Source organism: Sorghum bicolor, chromosome 8 (assembly GCF_000003195.3).
Source record: "Sorghum bicolor cultivar BTx623 chromosome 8, Sorghum_bicolor_NCBIv3, whole genome shotgun sequence".
NCBI lineage: Eukaryota > Viridiplantae > Streptophyta > Magnoliopsida > Poales > Poaceae > Sorghum > Sorghum bicolor.
Window position 1 is genome coordinate 6,199,757 of NC_012877.2, and position 21,340 is coordinate 6,221,096.

The 21,340-nt window shown below is 40.5% G+C and overlaps 1 protein-coding gene across 1 annotated transcript; it reads left to right on the top strand.

Annotated features, from left to right (window-relative positions):
* On the top strand, positions 18,027-20,054 carry LOC8076311 (amino acid permease 3). The gene is made up of 3 exons (XM_002441882.2): positions 18,027-18,802; positions 18,910-19,052; positions 19,144-20,054. The coding sequence occupies exons 1-3, from the start codon at positions 18,142-18,144 to the stop codon at positions 19,777-19,779; spliced, it is 1,440 nt and encodes a 479-aa protein (XP_002441927.1). The 5' UTR covers positions 18,027-18,141; the 3' UTR covers positions 19,780-20,054.

The following is a 21,340-nucleotide window of genomic DNA, read 5'->3' on the forward strand; positions in this document are numbered from 1 at the left end:
TTTATCTTCCAGATGTTCCTATGCCGAAAGGGTGTATGTGTATCTATAAGATTGAGATACAAGGAACGGACAGAGAATAACCCTGATCTGGTTAAACTCCATCTGAAATAATCTGAACCATCCACCAATTCGACATGGGATATCTTTGCCACTAGACTAAGCCATTCTGTAAGTTTATTATCCACCAAGGCCCTCCTAAAAGATTGTTCAGAGGATTCGTACTCATAACTTTCGAGACTGTGGCGTGAGGATCTCTCACTATGTTATATAAATATGGATAACTAGCTTTCAGAGGCTTATCCCCTACCCATGTACCATACCAAAACCTAGCTGCGGTTCCATCTTTAATATGAAAGGAACCTTTTGCCAACACCTCATCTTTGATACGCATGAGGCCTCTCCAAAAATGGGAGTCATTGGGCTTAGCTGTCACCTGGGATAGGCTTTTGGAGTTTAGGTATTTATTCCTTAAAAGCGTTTGCCAAATACCTTCTGTATTCAAGAGATTAACCAGCCATTTGGCTAGGAGGCACTTGTTTTGCAATTGTAAATTTAGGATACCTAATCCTCCTTGATCCTTAGGGCGGCACAGGATGTCCCATTTGGCAAGGCGATATTTATGTTTATCTGAGGATCCTTGCCAAAAGAACCTTGATCTATAATGATCTAGGTTCTTTAATACTCCCTTGGGGATCTCAAAGAAAGACATCATAAACATAGGCAGGCTGCTTAGGACTGAATTAAGCAGTACTAGTCTTCCCCCATAAGACAGGTACTTCGCTTTCCAACAAGAGAGTTTCTGTTCGAAACGATCTTCTACTTTTCTCCATTCAGAATTAAGGAGTTGTCTATGATGCATAGGGATCCCAAGATATCGGAAGGGATATACACCAGTATTGCATCCAAAGAGACTAGTATAAAAGGATTCCATCTCTTTAGCAGCTCCATAGCAGAAGACTTCTCTCTTGTGGAAATTGATCTTCAGCCCTGATAGCTGTTCAAAAGCACAAAGCAACAGTTTCAAATTCTGTGCTTGTTCGGGGTTGTGATCAATAAAGATAATGGTGTCATCCGCATACTGTAATATGGACAGACCATCATCTATAAGGTGGGGTATAACACCTCTTATCTGACTGTCGGCTTTTGCTCTGTTAATAAGGAGGGCTAGCATATCTGCGACGATGTTGAATAAGATTGGTGACATTGGATCTCCCTGTCTGAGTCCACGTTTGGTCTGGAAGTAGGGCCCTATGTCATCATTGACTTTGATTCCCACACTCCCACCTGTGACCATAGTTTCTACCCATCGACACCATTTGGGAGAAACCTTTCATACGTAGCGTTTGTTGCAGAAAAGACCACTTCACTTTGTCGTATGCCTTTTCAAAATCAATTTTAAAAATGACACCGTCTCTCTTTTTTGTGTGAAGCTCATGGATGGTTTCGTGTAAGATGACGACCCCCTCCATTATATTTCTGCCTGGCATAAAGGCAGTTTGTGTTGGTCTCACTACAGTTTTAGCCACCATATTAAGCCTATTCGTGCCCACTTTAGTGAATATTTTAAAGCTCACATTAAGAACACAAATTGGCCTGTATTGCTGAATTTTTATGGCATTATTAACTTTTGGGATTAAGGTAATAATACCAAAATTCAGACTGTATAGGTCAAGAGTCTCCCTATGCAGCTCAATGAATAAGGGAAGGAGATCATCCTTTATCACTCCCCAAAACACCTGATAGAATTCCATCGGAAAACCATCTGGTCCTGGAGCTTTATTATGCTCCATTTGGAAGACCGCATCCCTCACTTCAGATTCAGTGAAAGGGCTAATGAGGATGTCATTTTCCTCTGGAGATACCTGTGGAATATCCAGGATTTGGTCTTCCCTAAGGGAAATCTCTAGACTCTCCGGCTGTCCAAAGAGTTCTTTATAGTAAGTCGTAATATGTCTTTTGAGATTATCATCTCCTATCACAGCACCTTGATCATTCTCAAGTTTATAGATATGCTGCTTATGATGTTTCCCGTTGGCCACTAAATGAAAGAACCGAGTGTTAGCATCCCCTTCCAATAGGGTTTTAACTTTGGCTCTCTGGTACCATTTCAGTTCCTCCTCTCTTAGAAGGTTAACCAAACGCTCTTTTAGATAATGCTTCAGATTGATCTCTTGATCAGATAAAGGAGAGATCTCAGCTTTCTTATCAATTTTTTCTAAAAGAGCTAACAACGTCTTTTTTCTTTGCGATATGACCCTGCTGTGTGTTTTGCCCATCCCCTTAGATATTGACGGAGTCTACGAATTTTAAACTGCCACCGTTCAAGGAGAGTTGACCCGGAGCATGAAGATTGCCAAATATTTGCAACCATATCATAAAATCCATCTCTTATCAACCATCCTCTCTCAAATTTGAAAGGACTATTGTGGGCCTGGTGGGTCGAAGCGCCTGTTTATAAACCAGGGGGTTATGGTCTGAAATATTACCATCCCTTGGTTCTACTTTGGTTAAAGGAAACATGATTTCCATTTCTGTGGTAACTAGGACTCTATCCAACTTTTCAAATATTGGATTATCCCCTGGGCCAGTCCATGTGTATTGGCGGCCATTCATAGTAATCTCTTTAAGATCTAGAGATTCAATAATAGCATTAAAAAGATTTGGCCATTTAGGGTCAAAGTCACCACTACTTTTATCTTCTGGGCAACACATTATATTAAAATCTCCTCCTATGATATATGGGAGTGTTTCTTTGGAACACGTATTGGCTATTTCTACTAAGAAAGCACGCTTATTCTGTAGTTGTGCTGGTCCATAGACCGCAAATAACACAAACTTGAAGTCATTTGATTTGACTCTAAGGGTGAACTTTACATAGATGTCTCCCTCTACGATTGCTCCAATGTCAAAAACATTCAAATCCACACCTAGCAGGATACCTCCAGACCTTCCATGGGGTGCCATAGTGTGCCAAAGGAAATCATGTCCTCCACAAAGATTTTTGAGAACATGATCCGGGAATGAGTCCCTACCTGTTTCCGAAAGAGCAATAAAATTAATCTGCTCTTCCTTAACTAGTTTAGCCAAAAACCTATGCTTAGCCAAGTCTCCAAGACCTCTACTATTCCAAAAAACACCCTTCATTTGATAATTATTTTGGAGGGTGTTTTTGGTTTTTTAGGAAGTTTGCCCTTCATGATATTCTTGGCATTATTGTATTTTTTCTTCCTTCGGAGTGGAGAGAGGTCTATTATTTGATCACTCTCCTCCTCCAGCAGATTCTCATTTAAATTACCACAGTTGTGGCTGAGGATCACATCAATCTGGCTCTCCCGCTCATCATCACTCTCAAGATTGGAGAGTGTAGATTTGGTTGAGCCCTTTTTTCCATTGGCACATAAAACCAACCTATCTACCTCTAAGTTTTTAATAGAAACTACAGCTGAGGTACCTAGGTTGATGCCTATCCTACCAAGGTTTGCAAGAACTTTAGAATCTGGAAAGCTAGTGAAAGAATTACCTAGAAATTCAAGGTTCTTTTTCGCTGTCATCCGTTCAACCATATGTAGGGTGTGGACGTCTGCGGTTGCCGCGTTCCTGTTGCTACGACGCAACACTTTGATGGGTGCCGTCGTACCCGTAGGTGGTAACTCTCCCACTGCCAGAGTGGTTGTGTCCACAGGAATGATCACCTCCTCTGTGTAGGTCGCAGTAGGTGTCGTAGGTGGTATAGCTTGCTCCTCAGATGCTCCTTCCCCCACCCCGGCCATGGAAGGTGCGGCCAGCAGCAGGGGAGCTGCTGGTAGGGTAGTCGCAGAGCTAGCCTGGGGGGTAGGTGCTGGTGAAGATCCCCCCGAGCCAGCCGGTGCCACTGTGTCCTCGACAAAGTCACCCACCGTCATGGGTGGGCTACGCTGGCGGCTCAAGTCCACCTCCTCCAGGTTGTCGTCGTGATCCTGTGTAGTGGCTGGCGCCAGGGAGCGGCTGAGGGTGGCGTCATAGCCCTCGCCAGCAACCGGCTCGGTCCCAAGTAGCGCCAGAGGTGGCGCGGTGGAGTCAGGGAGGAGGCATAGGGGTTCGGTTGCAGTAGCAACCCCTACGCCTACCTCGCCAATACGCTTGTCAGCCGCTGTAGAAGCGAGTCCCACCGTCATCGGATCCACCGTCGGGCTAGGATGGCCCAACAGTGAATCTCCCAAGCCGCATTTCAGCGCAAGAAAGGGGGTAGTGGGCGATGTAGAGCCCCCCAACTTGACATCCTCGGTCGACGACAAGAAAACAGAAGAAGGGAAAACATAATTAGGATCAGCAAACTCATCATCAGCCGCTGGAATATTCCTTGTATCAGCTTTTAATAATTAGGATCAGCAAACGTGTGATCTTTTTGTCACCGCTTTTGATAATCAATTAATGATCAAATATCTTAGTCTATACATAATTAGCTTAGGATTTTTTTTTCTTCTGAGCAAACAACACGAGAGGTGTGTTAGGTGTGTTTCCATCGATATAGAAGACACAAAATACAAAATTATAATCCTAGAAGACGAACAACCAAAAAAGGAAAAAAAAGAAACAAACAACTAACAACACACCATGCATGTGCAGGCAACTACATTACACACGAGGCCCCCGCATTTCCAACAATGCCAAGGCCTTGTTTAGTTTCCACCGAAATCCAAAAAGTTTTCAAGATTCCCCGTCATATCGAATCTTGCGGCACATGCATGAAGCACTAAATATAGACGAAAACAAAACTAATTACACAGTTTGACTGTAAATCGTGAGACGAATCTTTTGACTCTAGTTAGTCTATAATTGGACAATATTTGCCACAAACAAACGAAAATGCTACAGTAGAGAAATCCAAAAAAAATTCGCATCTAAACAAGTCCCAAGTCGCACACCGCTGAACGCATGGATTCTCGGATGCTAGCTTAGGTAAGGTGTGCAAACTGCAGAGGGGGAGGAAGAGAGAGAAGGATCCACTCCTCCCCAACAAGAACATGTGGTGGCCGAGACAACCAAAAGCTTCATGATCTTGTAGATCGATGCACCGCTGTCAAGGTGAAAATGTGTCCAAAATGAGAAATGTTGGCACCTCCGGCCGAATAAACCTAGGCAAGGTTTTCATGTGGAGAACTGCCTAGAGGATGGTGGAGCCTCATCAATACCGCCCCCAAGGAAGAAATGTGATGCTCACAATTGCAAGCAACATTGTTGTCAACTAACATAATGCCGAGCTCAGCTTTTCTACATACATTATTTTTACTATATATTTAGTTATACACTATATCTAGATATATAGTAAAAATAATATATGTGTCTAAAAAGCCAAAACCGTGTTAGAATTGGAACGCAGAGTAATAAATAGCATTAGCGAGTGGCTCTTTTTTTTTTTGAGAACGTGGAGTCAACTCTAGGCCACGTGTAACAGCGTTTTTACCACTGCTCTACGCACACGTTTCGATCTCCATTTCTGATAGGAATCAAATCTTCTTAATCATAGTCCTAGTAGATTAGCTACTACTCTATATGATGTCTTATCTTATTCGCTAATTGTCTTAATTTAACAATGAGGCAGTCGCATTCCTTATCCCTATATATAGCGCACCTCGTCACTTTTTAGCCTAACCCATCGGTGTCATTCATGACACGTATATGCACACCTGGAGAAACCGATGGAGGACCAAAAAATAGAGACATGATGGTAATAAACAATTCTCTCTTTACGCTTTTACAACACGTGACCTGATAGTATATATGTATATCCACATCTTGGTTGCGCAATATTTATTTTCTTTGCTAATAATTGCTGGTACTTTATACTGAATTGGATAACACATAAAAATAGCTAAAGTCGTTAGTTAAGCACGTGGCTTTGGATTTGCACTAAAATCGTCAATGGAGGAGGGGTTAGGGCTAAATAACTGAGGCTTTGTTTGGATGCCTATATTCACCTTAATCTATATGCATTGAAGTCGTTTGGCATGAAATTTATTTTAAATTTTACAATTAACCACCCTAACGACATACATGGATTGAGGTGAATACACATGACTATCCAAACAGACCTAATATGGAACTTATTGCGTGTTTGGTTAGGGGAGGGGATGGGATGGGACGGGACGGGATGGAACATACAATCTCCTTTTTTAATAGTGTATTTGGTTATGAGAATTTGGGACAAGATCCATCCCATTTGGGGAATATCCATGGAATATATATGTCCTAATATGGAGAACACCCTCAATTGCTAAAAGACAAGAGTATGGCGAGGGACGAGAGAATGACTACAATCAGAAACCCACATGTCAAATGACTTTGTCTCAGAATTTGATGCCCTTGAACTAAACACGGGACACGGACAATCTCATCCCTTGCAATCAAACATGGGACAAGGGCGATTACGTCTCTAAAACAGGGGATGGAACCATCCCATCTCTCATTGTCTCAGAATCAAACATACACTTAAAAGCTATAATTCATCTGCACGCAAGACCTGATTACAATCTGGTCCAGATGCTATTAAAACTCAACTGTAGAGAGTAGTACACTGCAGCCTGCAGGAGGCTCATCATTCGTTTTTATGCATGGTTAGTAAGGTAGCCAGTAGCCGAATATTTACATGGCAGCAGCAGCAGCAGCAGAGAGCCACCGAGAGTGGATTATTAGTCGCCGATCTTTCTCATTCAACAGCTATGCGTCCGTTTGCATCGTGCTACTGCTGTTGCAATGCATGCCTGCTACTGCTAGCCCCAGCAACAAAGTGCGATGCTACTGTTCATCAGCAGCACCCCGCGGCAGGCCAGGGCAGCATGCAAATTTTGTTCCAGTCATTAAACATAGATAAAAAAAATATCTAATTACACATATTATCTATAATTTGCGAAACGAATCTTTTGAAACTAGTTAGTCGATGATTGAACAATAGTTGCCAAATACGAACAAAAATACTACAGTAGCCAAAATCTAAAAAGTTTTTGATCTAAACAAGGCCTCCGCTTAATTTAGTGCTTAGTGACTGATGACTGTACCTCGCTCGCTGTCGCTAGCAAGCTCACTAGTTCCATGTAGAACATCCACTAGCTAGCTTGCCACTATATACTGCAGAAGTCTGGCCTCTAGTATCACGGTCACGGCTCGTTGCCTTTTAATTAGCTTCGCTCTCCCTTCGATCAGTAGTGCTATATAGCTAGCTCCTGCTCATAATTCGTCGATAATAACAAGGCCTTGTTTAGTTTCGAAAAAATTTCGGATTTCGCTACTGTAGCACTTTCGTTTTTATTTGATAAATATTGTCCAATCATGAACTAACTAGGATTAAAAGATTCGTCTCGCGATTTACAGACAAACTGTGTAATTAGTTTTTGTTTTCGTCTATATTTAATGCTTCATGCATGTGCCGCAAGATTCGATATGACGGGGAATCTTGAAAACTTTTTGGATTTCGGGTTGAACCACTTGACCACAGCGCGTACTGCATGCCTCTCTCTCGTTTCTCACGTGTGGGTGTGTGGCCGCGTTAGTTATTGCTGTGCCTGTGCATGTGCATCGATGAGTGCGTGAGTGCTGCCACTGGTGCCACCTCGCTGTCGATGTCGATCGAGCCCATCGCCACTTCGCCGGTCAGCCACCGCGTGCTTGCTCGTTCGTTCGTTGCTGTTCATGGCCTGATGATCATGCCCACTTGGCCACTTCACAGCACAGTTGGGTCGTTGACCTAGCTCGCTCAACGCCGGACAGCACCCATATATAGTATATGACTCTAGCCCCGAATATATTAAGTCAAGGTTGACTTGGACTTGACGAGAGTATATATCTTTTAATTTCCCTTTTGTTTGGCCATTGCTGTTGTGGTCAACCACAGCGCTCCATCGCCCGTATTTTCTTTTTTCTTTTTCCTCCAACAAATTCACAAAGCATCACTGAAAATTAATTAATTCTGATCTAGCTAGAAAGTTCGTAGATTAGAATTGGTGGCGGTGTAACTAAGAATGACAAGTGAGCATATCTAATGATACCAAGGGTCTGTTTGGTTCCCCTTGCTAAATTTTAACTAGCTAAAATTTTTTTAGCTACTCTTGGGTGACTAATAGAACTAAACTATTTTAGCTCTTTTTAGTCAATGTGTTTGGAACTTTAGCTAGCTAAAATTTAGCAAGGGGAATCAAACAGGGCCCAATTATACGGTCCTTATTACAAGAAGGCTGCATACTACATGTGAAGACATTCTAGCCGAGTTTTTGAGCATCACCACTGCCCCATTGTAACCCTACCACCAATGGTTGCCCGCTGGAGTACGACCATGTCAAGTTTATGTTACCATTGGATAACTAAGCTCATAGAGGATCCATTTTAAGTTAGGAAGTTCCATGCATGCATGGTTGGTACATGCATGGCAACAGCAAAAGCAAGACTTTGCTAGCTCCTTTATATATGCACATTTCGAATCACGATGTTTAATAGCGGCGACGATGAAATAGACTTCAAGGACATGCGCATAGGTTGATGCGAGACAAGGAACTTCGCCTTGTTTTGCCTAATCATAGTCCTAGATTGATGCAAGACAAGAAACTTTTGATGAAGAAGAGGTAACACAGATTGCAGCACTTCTCCTACTTCGTCATGCACAAAATTGTTGATTGAAATGGCAGGTACTTCTGTGAGATTAGAGAGCTCTAGCCATGGAGGACAAGCTCAGTGACCTTAGATCAAGGGAGAAACTAAGGGTTAGAGATTACACACCGCCAGATCTGTTTTAGACACATGAACTATATATATAGTTTTGTAACATTAGCAAGAGACAGAAATATTGTATATGACATTGATTACTTTAATTTGTAAAATATTAGTGCTACGATGACGAGACTCATAATCTATATATTGCACGCAAATTATTTAGGCCAACATTGATGGTTATAAGTATCTCTTGTGTATCTGAGAATTGCATAAGAAGAAGGTCAATCAAACTAAGATTGGGATACCCATATTTGCTAATGATAGTAGAGGTAACATCTCTGTTGTTAATAGAGAGGCGGGTATGTTAGGGGATATGTTAGGGTTGCCACCTAATCTATTAACAAAGATGAGTTTCATATAAAGGACTACATATCTATTAATCCTATATTAATTAATAGAGGTATGATCCCTGTATGAAGGCCTGTCTCTGAAAATGGTTGATTAACACGGTATTTCCTTAAAACGGGTGGGCTTCCCATCTGTTAATCTGTTAATGGTTCTGATACCAGTGGTGCTTGGAAAACATGTATACCTAGGAAAATATTTCAAAGGTCACGTTCTTGGTCAGTGCGAGAGAATGGAAACGTAAGTCCAATAACAGTGATGTCTATCTGTTAATAAGCGTGTTTCTACATCTCCTCTAATCGTAGATCCATGCAGGAATACACGCACAACGGCTGGTGAGTGTGTAAACACGCGAGAATATAAGAAGGGCTAAAGTCATATGGGTTAGCGAAGGCAGCGCGTGAGATAAACACGGTGCTGCGTGACTTCCAACATATATGTATCATCACTCGTTAACGTACATATTATTAGACCATGAAAGAGCGACATGGAGAAGTATATATAATTCGCCCTTCTTTTTGGCAAAGGAATTCTTGCCTTTATTTGAAACGTCAACAATCTGCAGCATGTACGGTCGTCATAGTTTCAGAGCATTAATTGCACCATAGTACAGTACCACTATATACCAATCTTTTGACATTGATCTAATGACATTGATCTAATATACTTCCTCCATCTCTAATAAAACAAATTGTATAGTTATTCTAAGTCAAAATGTTTTATTTTGGATTGAAGTTATAGAAAAATATGCCAATATTTATGATAATAAATAAACATATTATAAAAATATAGTTTATGATTTATCTAATGATATTAATTTGATCTTATAAATCTTAGTAAATTCGGTTAAATTTGGAAAGTTTGACTTCAGACAACTCTATGAATTCAGAGACCGATTATTGGCTAGATATTTTTGAAAAATATTGTAAGAACTTTGTAATATCTATATTTGATTTTTCATCCACGCCTCCTAAGGATTAATGTGCGGTCAATTTGTTTCTCACCCGTGTAATTCTTTGTCTATGGTCACATGTTTTTTTTTTTGTGCTGTTGGATCTGACTCTGGATTGATCTGGTAGGCTGTTTCTTTTCTTCTTTTGCTTTTCTTGCTCACATGTGATTCTGTCTTTTAAATCGTTTCTACTTTTAATTGTTGATTTAAATTGCTATTTCATTTGCCCTCTTTTTTTTTCAGGATCTCAGTATTAGATTTGCTTACATATATTCTCATCGTGTAGTTGTCTTGATCTATTCATATACAGTGAGTGACAAGTGTCAGTGTAGTGTTTTCTTTCAAGTAAGTGTAAGTGTCAGTGCAGTTTTGGTCTTGATCTATTCAATTAGCCAGGTAAGCACTCCAGTATTCTCTGGTAATACTTTAGTTCTTGAGATGGTTTTGATATATGTTTGATAAATTCATGAACAACTATGGCAGGTAGGATATATAGTTTAATATGGTTCTAGTGTACTTACATTGTCTCTATATATTTTTTACACTGAGGTATGCACCGTAAGACTATCTTCAACAATCGTCACCCAAAAATACACGACCATCATTTGTCCTTTAGGTAGCACTACAGGTAAAAGGTTTCATACCTATTTTTAGTCTTCTCTAACAATAAGACCTAAAAGACAACACTCTTTGCAAATGGGTCTTCGGAGATAGGATACCCAAATTTAGGTTATGCCTCTCCTGATACCCAAAATGGATCTTCTATATGGGTACTCTATTGGAGGCTATAGGTATTGTGTTAGAGACCCATTTTGAGTTGTTCTCAAATGGGTCTCCTATTGGAGACAGCCTAACTTATTTGTTATAGTGGTGTAAGTTTTTGATTTCGTTACATTTTGTATGTTTTCTCTGTTATGTTCATATGATCATCCTTTTTATTTGCCTTTCATAGAATAAATCTGATTGAATTTGTTTTTTTATATGTTTTGTTCTTCATGATTATTTTTAAATTTGCTTTTCATAGTATAGATCTGAATTAATTTGTATATATATGATTAAATTATTTTTTTTATGTTTTTTTTATCTATTTACGATGTCTTTTTGTATGGTACGTTGATTTGAGATCTAGTGGTTTTAGATTTTGTGACAGAAGCCTTAGAATCCATTTTGGGGTTTTTGTTTGATTTGGGTGATATTTATTGTTTGGTCACACGGGTGACACAATGATGAAAATCACCCAAGTTTTGAGTACAATGTGTGGATCGCGGGCTCCATTGAAGACCTCTATAGTACTAGTAAGATAGTTAGCAGTTGCAGAGATGAAAAAAAGGATTAAAATCAAACTCTAAAATCAATAAGCATCCAACACATATACTTGTCCATGGATCCACAAATTAATTAGCTGCAAATTAAGCCCAACTAGAACCGATGAACATGCAACTCTCAAGTCTCAACTGGACGAGAGGGTTTGATCAAAAAAAAAAAAAGGACGAGAGAAGGGACCAAACTGCACACAGTACTGAGTGCTGGCTAGCTGCTAGCTACTAGTAAGATAATGAATGAAAAAAGACTAATATACACCGTCTGCTGGCACCAAATCAAACCAAAAGGCCAAGATAGGTGCTCGCTCACCTGCTTTTCAGTACGTTTCAGCATCATGCGACTAGCTTATTAACTCCCAGTGCGTGGTAGAGCTGGTTATCGTAATCATGGCAGTCCGGAAATTAAATCCTGGGAAAAGGTAGCTTTTTATCCTAATATATCTCCACTACCTCATTCACGATGTTATGCCCCGAATCCAAACCCACGTGTTTAACAAACTTCCACCATCTCAAGTTACCATGCTGCCTAGAGTATAATATAATAATATACCCGACTACATCAGAAAAGGCCCACAGCAGAAATTATATACTAATTAACCTGCTGTAAATAAAAGTGTAAAGTGCGAATTGTTTAAAATATCAGCTGTCTATTTGCTCCTAAGTTTATTCCTCTCGTGATGATGAAAATGTGTGGGAGCAAAAACTAACACAAGTGGTAAGTGGCCAAGGAATAAGGCGACCCCCTTCGCTATGATGGTTGCGATCGATTACCAAGATCTGGTTCTTATCACAAATTAAGGGATGTCTGCAACTGATACTTAATTCATATACTTTGAAGCTTTTCAAACATGAGTTTTCACAGTGAGAGAGATGCTTTTCACGAACCTCTTATATTTCTTGTGTTTGTTGCCTTTTGAATTCTATGCCGGGTGTCGACCAGCAGGCGCCTTGCAATGACTTAAAAAAAAAAGCTATTGTCCAACGCTTGATAGACATGGCTTTGTAGTTAGATGGTAATATTAAGATCTTAGCAAAACTGAAGGACCGTACCCAAAAGACGATCGACGGAGGTGAATGGAAACCGATAAAAAAATAATTTGTGAGAACTTGGCCTATAATATCATAATTCAAACACAACATTCTTGTCTTCTAATTACCAAGGTCACACAAGCCAATTTGTAACATATTGATCCTTGCAACGAACAATGCTTTCTTGAAATATTGCGGAAGCAAAATTGGACATGATGATCCAAGGCAAGAGCACAGACCAAAAGAAAACAAGCAGAGCACACTACTTCTACCAACCTGCAGCTAACTATTTACTAAATGTGAAAAGCATACGTGAAAAGTCTAAAGCTTCTGTATAAATGAAAACAATTCTAAACGTGTGTGGCTAATCGGCAAGGGGAGAGGAGAGGAGAGGAGATCAGAAGAGCAATTGAGATGGGGGCAAGAAACACAGTGGGTAGCGAGGAACTTGTAGAGGGCCGTGGTGGACGACAGTGGTGGAAGGAACTAACACCACCAACGAAATCAACGCCCCATACGGGAAGGTTTATTATTCTCTTTGATTATTACAATCAAAAATAAGATGTCCTTTACATTTTATATTTTATAGGTGTATCTCCTAGGCAATAAACCATCTAACAAATGCTTCCCTAGTTTTCCTCCGTGACCACCAACCTATTTAGCATGATACAAATGTCACCCTAGCCATGTCCTGGGCCGGCCTGTGCTTAGGAGTGACAATGAAAATCCCTAATTTAGTTTTGATAATTGAGTGATAACTAGTGAACTATTATTTTACTGATCATAAGGTGAGGTTGGGCAAGACATGGAGCCATGAGATAAGCTAGCAAGGACCATTAATTGGGATAATGCGCTCAACATAAGGAGAGGTTAGTCCACTTCACTCATGCAATCCCATGTGTTTAACGACTTCTACAATCTTATGTTACCATGCTGCCTCTATATATAAGTACTACTATATAATATACCCGACTACCCGTGGATAACATATAGAATAGAAAAGGTCCAACGATTACCCGACTACCCGCCGCGTGGATATACTAACGTGCTGTAAAAGTGATAAAGTGCAAATTGTTTAAATGTCATTCTGTTTGCTCCTATGTTATTCCTCTTGATGTGATAATGGAGATGCGGGGGAGCAAAAGGTATACTGTGGTCTTCACTATGGTTGCGGTTACCATGACTTGGCTCTTATCACAAAGGGATGCCTTTAATTGACACTTATTAATTCATATACTTTGATGCTTTTCACATAATAAGTTTTCACCGCGATGGGCGAGACGTTATTTACTAACCTTATCCTTTGTTTGTTGCCTTTTGAATTTATTGGTAAACAATGCTAAAGGAACACTTATTAAGAGTACTCCCTCCATTCCAAATTATAAGACGCTTTGACCTTTTTGGTATATCCATTTTACTATGCATCTAGGTAAATAATATGTCTAGATACATATCAAAATGGATGAACCAAAAAAGTCAAATTTTGTAATTTGGAACAAAGGGAATATAACTTCAAGTGCACAATTGGTATGTGATTTATTAAAAGGACATTTTTTACTATTGGTAAACTATATAGAAATATATACATTTATTGCTCATGCATGCATAATACTACCACGTAGCATGTCTATTTGATTTGAGTAAGTTTATTTGTAGAAGTGATGCATAATTTAAAGTGTACAATATGTTTTATTTTCTTTTTTATGATATAGCAGATACTTGCAATTTAGATATAGATTTGAGTGGCTATTTAAGTTTTAATTAGTGTGGCATAGGTACGTGGATAATTTACATACAAATTTTTGGGGCTGCTTTAGATTATCTTTAGTAAAGGTGGATAATTAAGACAATATGTAGATTTAGGGGTACAGAACTCTTTGTTGTTTGTCATATCTGTGGAAGTGAGTAATTGAAAATCGAATTAGATCTATCGACTATTATTATAGTCAATGATGATTATAGTCTACTAGAAGTTCTAAGTATGGTTTTGGCAATTAAATAATAATAAGTGGACTAATGTTTCCAATTGAGCTGTGATTGAGCTAGGGTCCACACCAATATACTGGGATTTTTAATTGAGTTGTGACGGCATCTATGGTGAAGAAGGAGAATGCCATAAGTTGATCAAATGCTCACACTTGGGGAGATGAAGAAGAGATGCAAACAAGCCCGAAGGCAAAGATATATATACTAGGAATTTCATTTTATCATCTGAGATGCAGTAGAGAGTTTGGTCTAGTTTACGATTAATAGCGTACCATTGAGAGCGGAACTCTGAAGCAAAACAATTATCTAAGTGCCACTAGGTGTGAACTAACTTTGTATATGCATTTGGACCTAGGGCACAGTGAGATGCTAGTGAAAAATGTTTTTTTAAAAGCTAACTCAGTGCCTAAGGTGGAGATGTTCATGTTTGAACATATTGGTGTTAACGGATTTAAGTGGCCTACGAAGTTTGTGACTTAGTGCATATTTTTGTGCACATAAAAAATGTCCATTTCCCCTTAAAGAGGTGCATCATGGAATGTTAAACTATGGAATGTGATACTCACAGGAAATGTCCATTGGTAGCCCCACTACTTGCATAGGAAGATAGGGTGCTATGTCCTGAGTTAATAGAAAGTTGGGGGTACTTATCATCAGAAATCTCTAGTGGTAACCCCTAACCGTGCATGGTATAAAGCAATAGAATACCTATCGGGTGGCATATGCAGAAAGGTTTTGTCGTTATTAGAAATGTCTGGTCCGAACTATATAATGCAGATACATGTGAACCATCTTCTGTAGCTGAAGCTCTCAAGGATGAAAGATGGGTTTCAGTAATGAACAATGAGCACACAACACTGATTAAAAATAAGACTTGGCACTTGGTACCACCATAGAAGGGTAAAAATATAATTGGGTGTAAATGGGTGTACAAGGTCAAGAAGACATCTGATGATACATTGGATCGCTATAAGGCACACCTTGTTGCAAAAGGGTTTAAGCAACAATATGGGATAGATTATGAGGACACTTTCAGTCTCGTAGTAAAGGCAACTACTATACGGCTAATACTGTCAATAGCAGTTTCCAAAGGTTGGTCTCTTCAACAATTGGATGTGCAAAATGCATTTTTGCATGGTGTACTTGAGGAAGAAGTCTGTATGCATCAGCCTCCAGGATACAAAGATGTGAAATATCCCAATTATGTGTGCAAATTGGATAAGGCTATCTATGGGCTTAAATAGGCACCCCATGCTTGGTATGCACGTGTGTGCAATAAGCTACAACAACTCGGTTTACACCATCAAAAGGGTTTATATTGGTGTACATTGATGACACATCATTGTTGCCAGCTCTTCACAGGAAGCCATGGCTTCTCTGCTCAAGGACCTAGAGAAGGATTTTGCATTGAAGGACTTGGGGGACTTGCATTACTTTGTTGGCATTGAGGTGAAGAAAAGTTCGGATGGACTAGTGATGCCTCATGAACGATATACTGTGAAACATGCAGGTATGGAAAGAAGCAAACTCGTTGAGACACCTCTTTCGGTTTCAGAGAAGCTAAGTATAGCTGAAGGCACAAGCTTAGGGCCAGAGGACTAAACCAAATACAGAAGTTTGGTTGGAGCTTAGCAGTATCTCACTCTTACATGGCTTGACATATCCTTTGCAGTAAACAAGGTTTGCCAATACTTGCATGCGCCAACTATTCCACATTTGAGTGCGATGAAACATATACTGCGGTATGTGAGAGAGACTTAGAATCTGGGTTTAAAGATGCATAGATCAAGCTCTTTGTTGGTGAGTGCTTTATCTAATGCAGATTGGGCCAGATGTGTGGATGATATAAGATCGACTGGAGGGTTTGTTGTGTTCTTTGGCCCAAATCTTATTTCTTGGAGTGCTTGAAAGCAACCCATAGTGTCTCGTTCTAGCATAGAGGCTGAATACAAAGCATTAGCAAATGCCACTGCTGAAATGATGTGGATACAAAAGCTATTGGAAGAACTTCAAGTTCGACATTCATAGGTAGCTAGGTTGTGGTGTGATAACATCGGTGCCAAGTATTTGTTAGCAAATCCAGTGTTTTATGCTAGGACAAAACACTTTGAGATAGATTTTCATTTTATTCGGGAAAGAGTAGCACATAAGCTACTGTATGTTCATACTGGTGATCAACTTGCAGATGGATTCACCAAACCCCTTGTTGTGTCAAAGATGAAAGAATTTAGATTCAATCTCAACCTTGTAAGTGGTTAAGATTGTGGGGGGAGTGTTAAATGATATGCAACTTAGGAACCGTCCAGGTTCATGGTATAGGTGTCGGCTAGGTTGTTGGAGTAGCAACCATGTATATGCAAATAAGTAGAGAGTTTGTTTCTAGTTTGTTGTAATCTTCATCTTGTTGGGCTGTTTCCTACTCTATATCACATGAACAGAGAACCCAAGAGGGGTCATCTCGTTCCACCTATATTTACAGATGCGTTCTGTAGTTTGTGTGTAGAATTATTGAACTAATAAGAGGGATTGATATATATGGCTAATTTGTTAGATTTGAAACTTACTATGTCATTTAGTATTTGTATATCGAATGGTGCGAAAGTTTTTTATATGGTCGTTAACCAAATATTTCACTGAATTGTACACGAATGGACATCCTCTTTTACCGGATGGACTAGGTTTGTCCAAGGACGGGTCAAATCGGACCATATACAGGCCTTAGCAGAACTATGAAAAAAAGGGACCGATCTAAATGACATTCAACTGTTTTAGCCCCACCTAACAACTGACTTTTGCCCATATACTTACAGTGTCTTTAGTTATATTTACACTATCTTATTACTATATTTACAATGAATTCATTAGCGTAATCTATTGGATGAATTGATGTAGTTTGGAAATAACACAAATAGATGCCAAAATTTTCAAAAGGAAATTTACAAATTATTGCTATGGATTCCAGATATTAGAGAAATATATGTAAAATTATTCAAAAATGTCATCAAATTGTTCACAAATTTCTGAAAAATACAACGGACTCCAAAGCCAAAGGATTGAGCAATGACAAAAAAAAACAAAAAAAAGTAGTAGTACAAAAATAGATGGGCGCCTTCCCGATTTATTCTGGTTACAAGTCACCACGTGCATCCATTTTATTTTGAACGCCATATAACCCTACCATCTACATCAAAATTGTACTAAGGCCTTGTTCAGTTCGCGAAATTTTTTGGTTTTCGCTACTGTAGCACTTTCGTTTTTATTTGACAAACATTATCCAATTATAGAGTAACTAGGCTTAAAAGATTCATCTTGTGATTTACAGACAAACTGTAATTAGTTTTTGTTTTTATTTATATTTAATACTTCATGCATGTGCCGTAAGATTTGATGTGACGGGAAATCTTGAAAAATTTTGCGAACTAAACAAGGCCTAAGTAGTCGATAAAGACAGAATTGGCGCGTGGCTTTGCGGCGGAAAAGAAAACACAAAAAAACAGGCATAAAAATGATGAGTGGAAAAGAAAACGGAGACGCAGACACCCGCGCTGACCAGCGTCACTCACTCCCGCACGCGGCATCCACGCCTCTTCCTCCTCTGCATCCTCTTCCTCTGCTCTATATAAACTCACCTCCTCCCCCTTCTGATTCAAACACAGCCTCTCAGTCCTCTTCTCAGCTCTCACTCCACTCCAGTCCTCAGAGCATCCAAGAAACCAGTCATCTCATCAGCGCTTGCCTTGCCTGCCGCGCTCCATCCCTGAGCAGTCAATGGCAGTGCACAGCGGAGTGAACAAGCACGCGGTGGCGCCGATGGAGGTCTCGGTGGAGGCCGGCAACGCCGGGGACGCCGCGTGGCTGGACGACGACGGCCGCCCACGCCGCACCGGCACGTTCTGGACGGCCAGCTCCCACATCATCACCGCCGTCATCGGCTCCGGCGTGCTGTCCCTGGCCTGGGCGATCGCGCAGCTCGGCTGGGTCGCCGGCCCCGCCGCCATGCTCCTCTTCGCCTTCGTCACCTACTACACCGCCACGCTGCTCGCCGAGTGCTACCGCACGGGCGACCCGGAGACGGGCAAGCGAAACTACACCTACATGGACGCCGTCCGCTCCAACCTCGGCGGCGCCAACGTCGTGTTCTGCGGCGTCATACAGTATGCCAACCTCGTCGGCGTTGCAATCGGGTACACCATCGCGTCGTCGATCAGCATGAAGGCGATCAGGAGAGCAGGGTGCTTCCACACCCATGGACACGCTGATCCCTGCAAGAGCTCCAGCACCCCGTACATGATCCTCTTCGGCGTCGTGCAGATTCTCTTCTCCCAGATACCAGACTTCGATCAGATTTGGTGGCTATCCATTGTCGCCGCAGTCATGTCCTTCACCTACTCTTCCATCGGACTCTCCCTCGGCATCGCACAAACCATTTGTAAGTTCTTGGTTCAATCAAACTAATTAGTAAATTAGACACTGTTTCTGTGACTACAATTGATGGATTCTTGATTACTGACATGTGCTCAATCGATGGAATTGCAGCTAATGGTGGGTTCATGGGCAGCCTCACCGGCATCAGCATCGGCGCCGGCGTCACCTCCACGCAGAAAATCTGGCACACCCTGCAGGCCTTCGGGGACATCGCCTTCGCCTACTCCTTCTCTAACATCCTCATCGAAATCCAAGTAAGCTACAATCCCCTTTTCTGCTCCACTGTTGGGTTCTCTGCAACTGATCCCCCTGTTCCTAACAAACTCTGCTCTGTTTCTTGTTCAGGACACGATCAAGGCGCCGCCACCATCGGAGTCGAAGGTGATGCAGAAGGCAACGCGTCTCAGCGTGGCGACGACCACCATCTTCTACATGCTGTGCGGATGCATGGGGTACGCCGCGTTCGGCGACGCCGCGCCGGACAACCTCCTGACAGGTTTCGGCTTCTACGAGCCATTCTGGCTGCTCGACGTCGCCAACGTCGCCATCGTCGTGCACCTCGTCGGCGCGTACCAGGTGTTCTGCCAGCCCATCTTCGCCTTCGTGGAGCGCCGCGCCGCCGCGGCGTGGCCGGACAGCGCCTTCATCGCCCGGGAGCTCCGCGTGGGCCCCTTCGCGCTCAGCGTGTTCCGCCTGACATGGCGGTCGGCGTTCGTGTGCGTCACCACCGTGGTCGCCATGCTGCTGCCGTTCTTCGGCAACGTGGTGGGGTTCCTCGGCGCCGTCTCGTTCTGGCCGCTCACCGTCTACTTCCCCGTCGAGATGTACATCAAGCAGCGCCGCGTGGCACGCGGCAGCACCAAGTGGATTTGCCTGCAGACGCTCAGCATCAGCTGTCTCCTTGTTTCCATTGCCGCTGCAGCAGGCTCCATAGCTGACGTCATCGACGCCCTCAAGGTCTACCGGCCGTTCAGCGGTTAACCTCTCTAGACGTATATAGTTAGCTCTAGAATGCAACGACGAAGAGGAACATTCTTTTTTTTTCCTAAGAACTGATTTGGCGTAGCCGTCAAGGATTTGAGCTCAAATGCAACTTAGAAGGATGTGCGTAATGAGAAGAAAGCAGAATAACTAGACTCGCACTGAGAAACACAAAACAATACATCACTTGGCTTCTAGTTTCATTACTGTGGTGTTTCTTGTAACTTTCATTTTAGGTTCAAAACCAAAGTTTAAAATGGCCGTAATTTTTTTCAGTAGCTATGCAGCTATAGCGGTGCTATGACACATAGTGTTTTATTAAAAGTACATAAAAACCTGAGTAATTGATAAAAAGATATGGTAAATATAAATTTCCATGTATAAAAATATATTCTCATAAGTCGGTAACATTACTGAATACTAATATAACATTACGGCATGGTTCATAAAAGCTTAATTATCTAAAATACTAAATTAGTTGCAAATGATAAATGATAATCTAGCCTAAGATGGAGTTTTCAGAGTCAAACTGAGAAGATTTATCATAGCGGCGCTATAGCATGTAATAGCGGTGAAAGTTGTCATAGCAAATGCAACTTAGCGGCACTATAGCGCGTAATAGCGATGAAAGTTATGATAGCGGATAAAATACAAATAGCTTACCGGCAAGCCTATCCAGCAGCTATAGCGCCGCTATTTATCTCTTATTTGCAATACTTGTCAAATTTTGTTCCAAATTTCAGTGACATCAATTATTTGTATACTTTTACTTCGCCCATCCACAAATCCTTGTGGTTCTTTACAACATTCGAGTGAAAGTCTAAAGACTTTCACTATAAGTGACTTTTAAATTGATATAATCTTTTTTATTTTCTAACTAGGTATGATATGATAACATAAAATAATTAAAAAGCAACAAATTAGACACCACTAGTCCATCAACTCATGCTTTAACATGGCTAGAATTTTAGAGACATAAGCATTAGTTATGGTTTAATAAATCTGACCAATAAAAAATTTCTTATATTAGTTATGATCGACTTTTTACTCTAAAAAGTATTGAATTTTCCTATCAAGATATTACATGTGCAGTTATTGTTATACAATCAATATAGACATGTCAAATATTTTAGTAAAGATATATAAATTTATCTAAGGTAACAACATATTTAAATTATATGTCATGGTTACTAAAATGGTTTGAAACAATCTTTTAGTACTATTAGTATATGAGTTGTTAAGGAAATATTTTTTATATGATCAAACTTAACATATGTATTTATCACTCTTGCATACCGGCACGACAATGTATACTTTAACCAAATATTAATATATTATTAATGATAGGAGTGGGTAATGTAGGAATATATATATATATATATATATATATATATATATATATATATATATATATATATATATATATATATATATATATATATATAGTATAGTTATTTAAATTTTTTGTAATAGAATATATTGATGATCTATATGTATATTTGAGGGAATATTTAATCTTATACTCCAATAAAGCTAAACTCCACTACCTATTTCTCTCAAC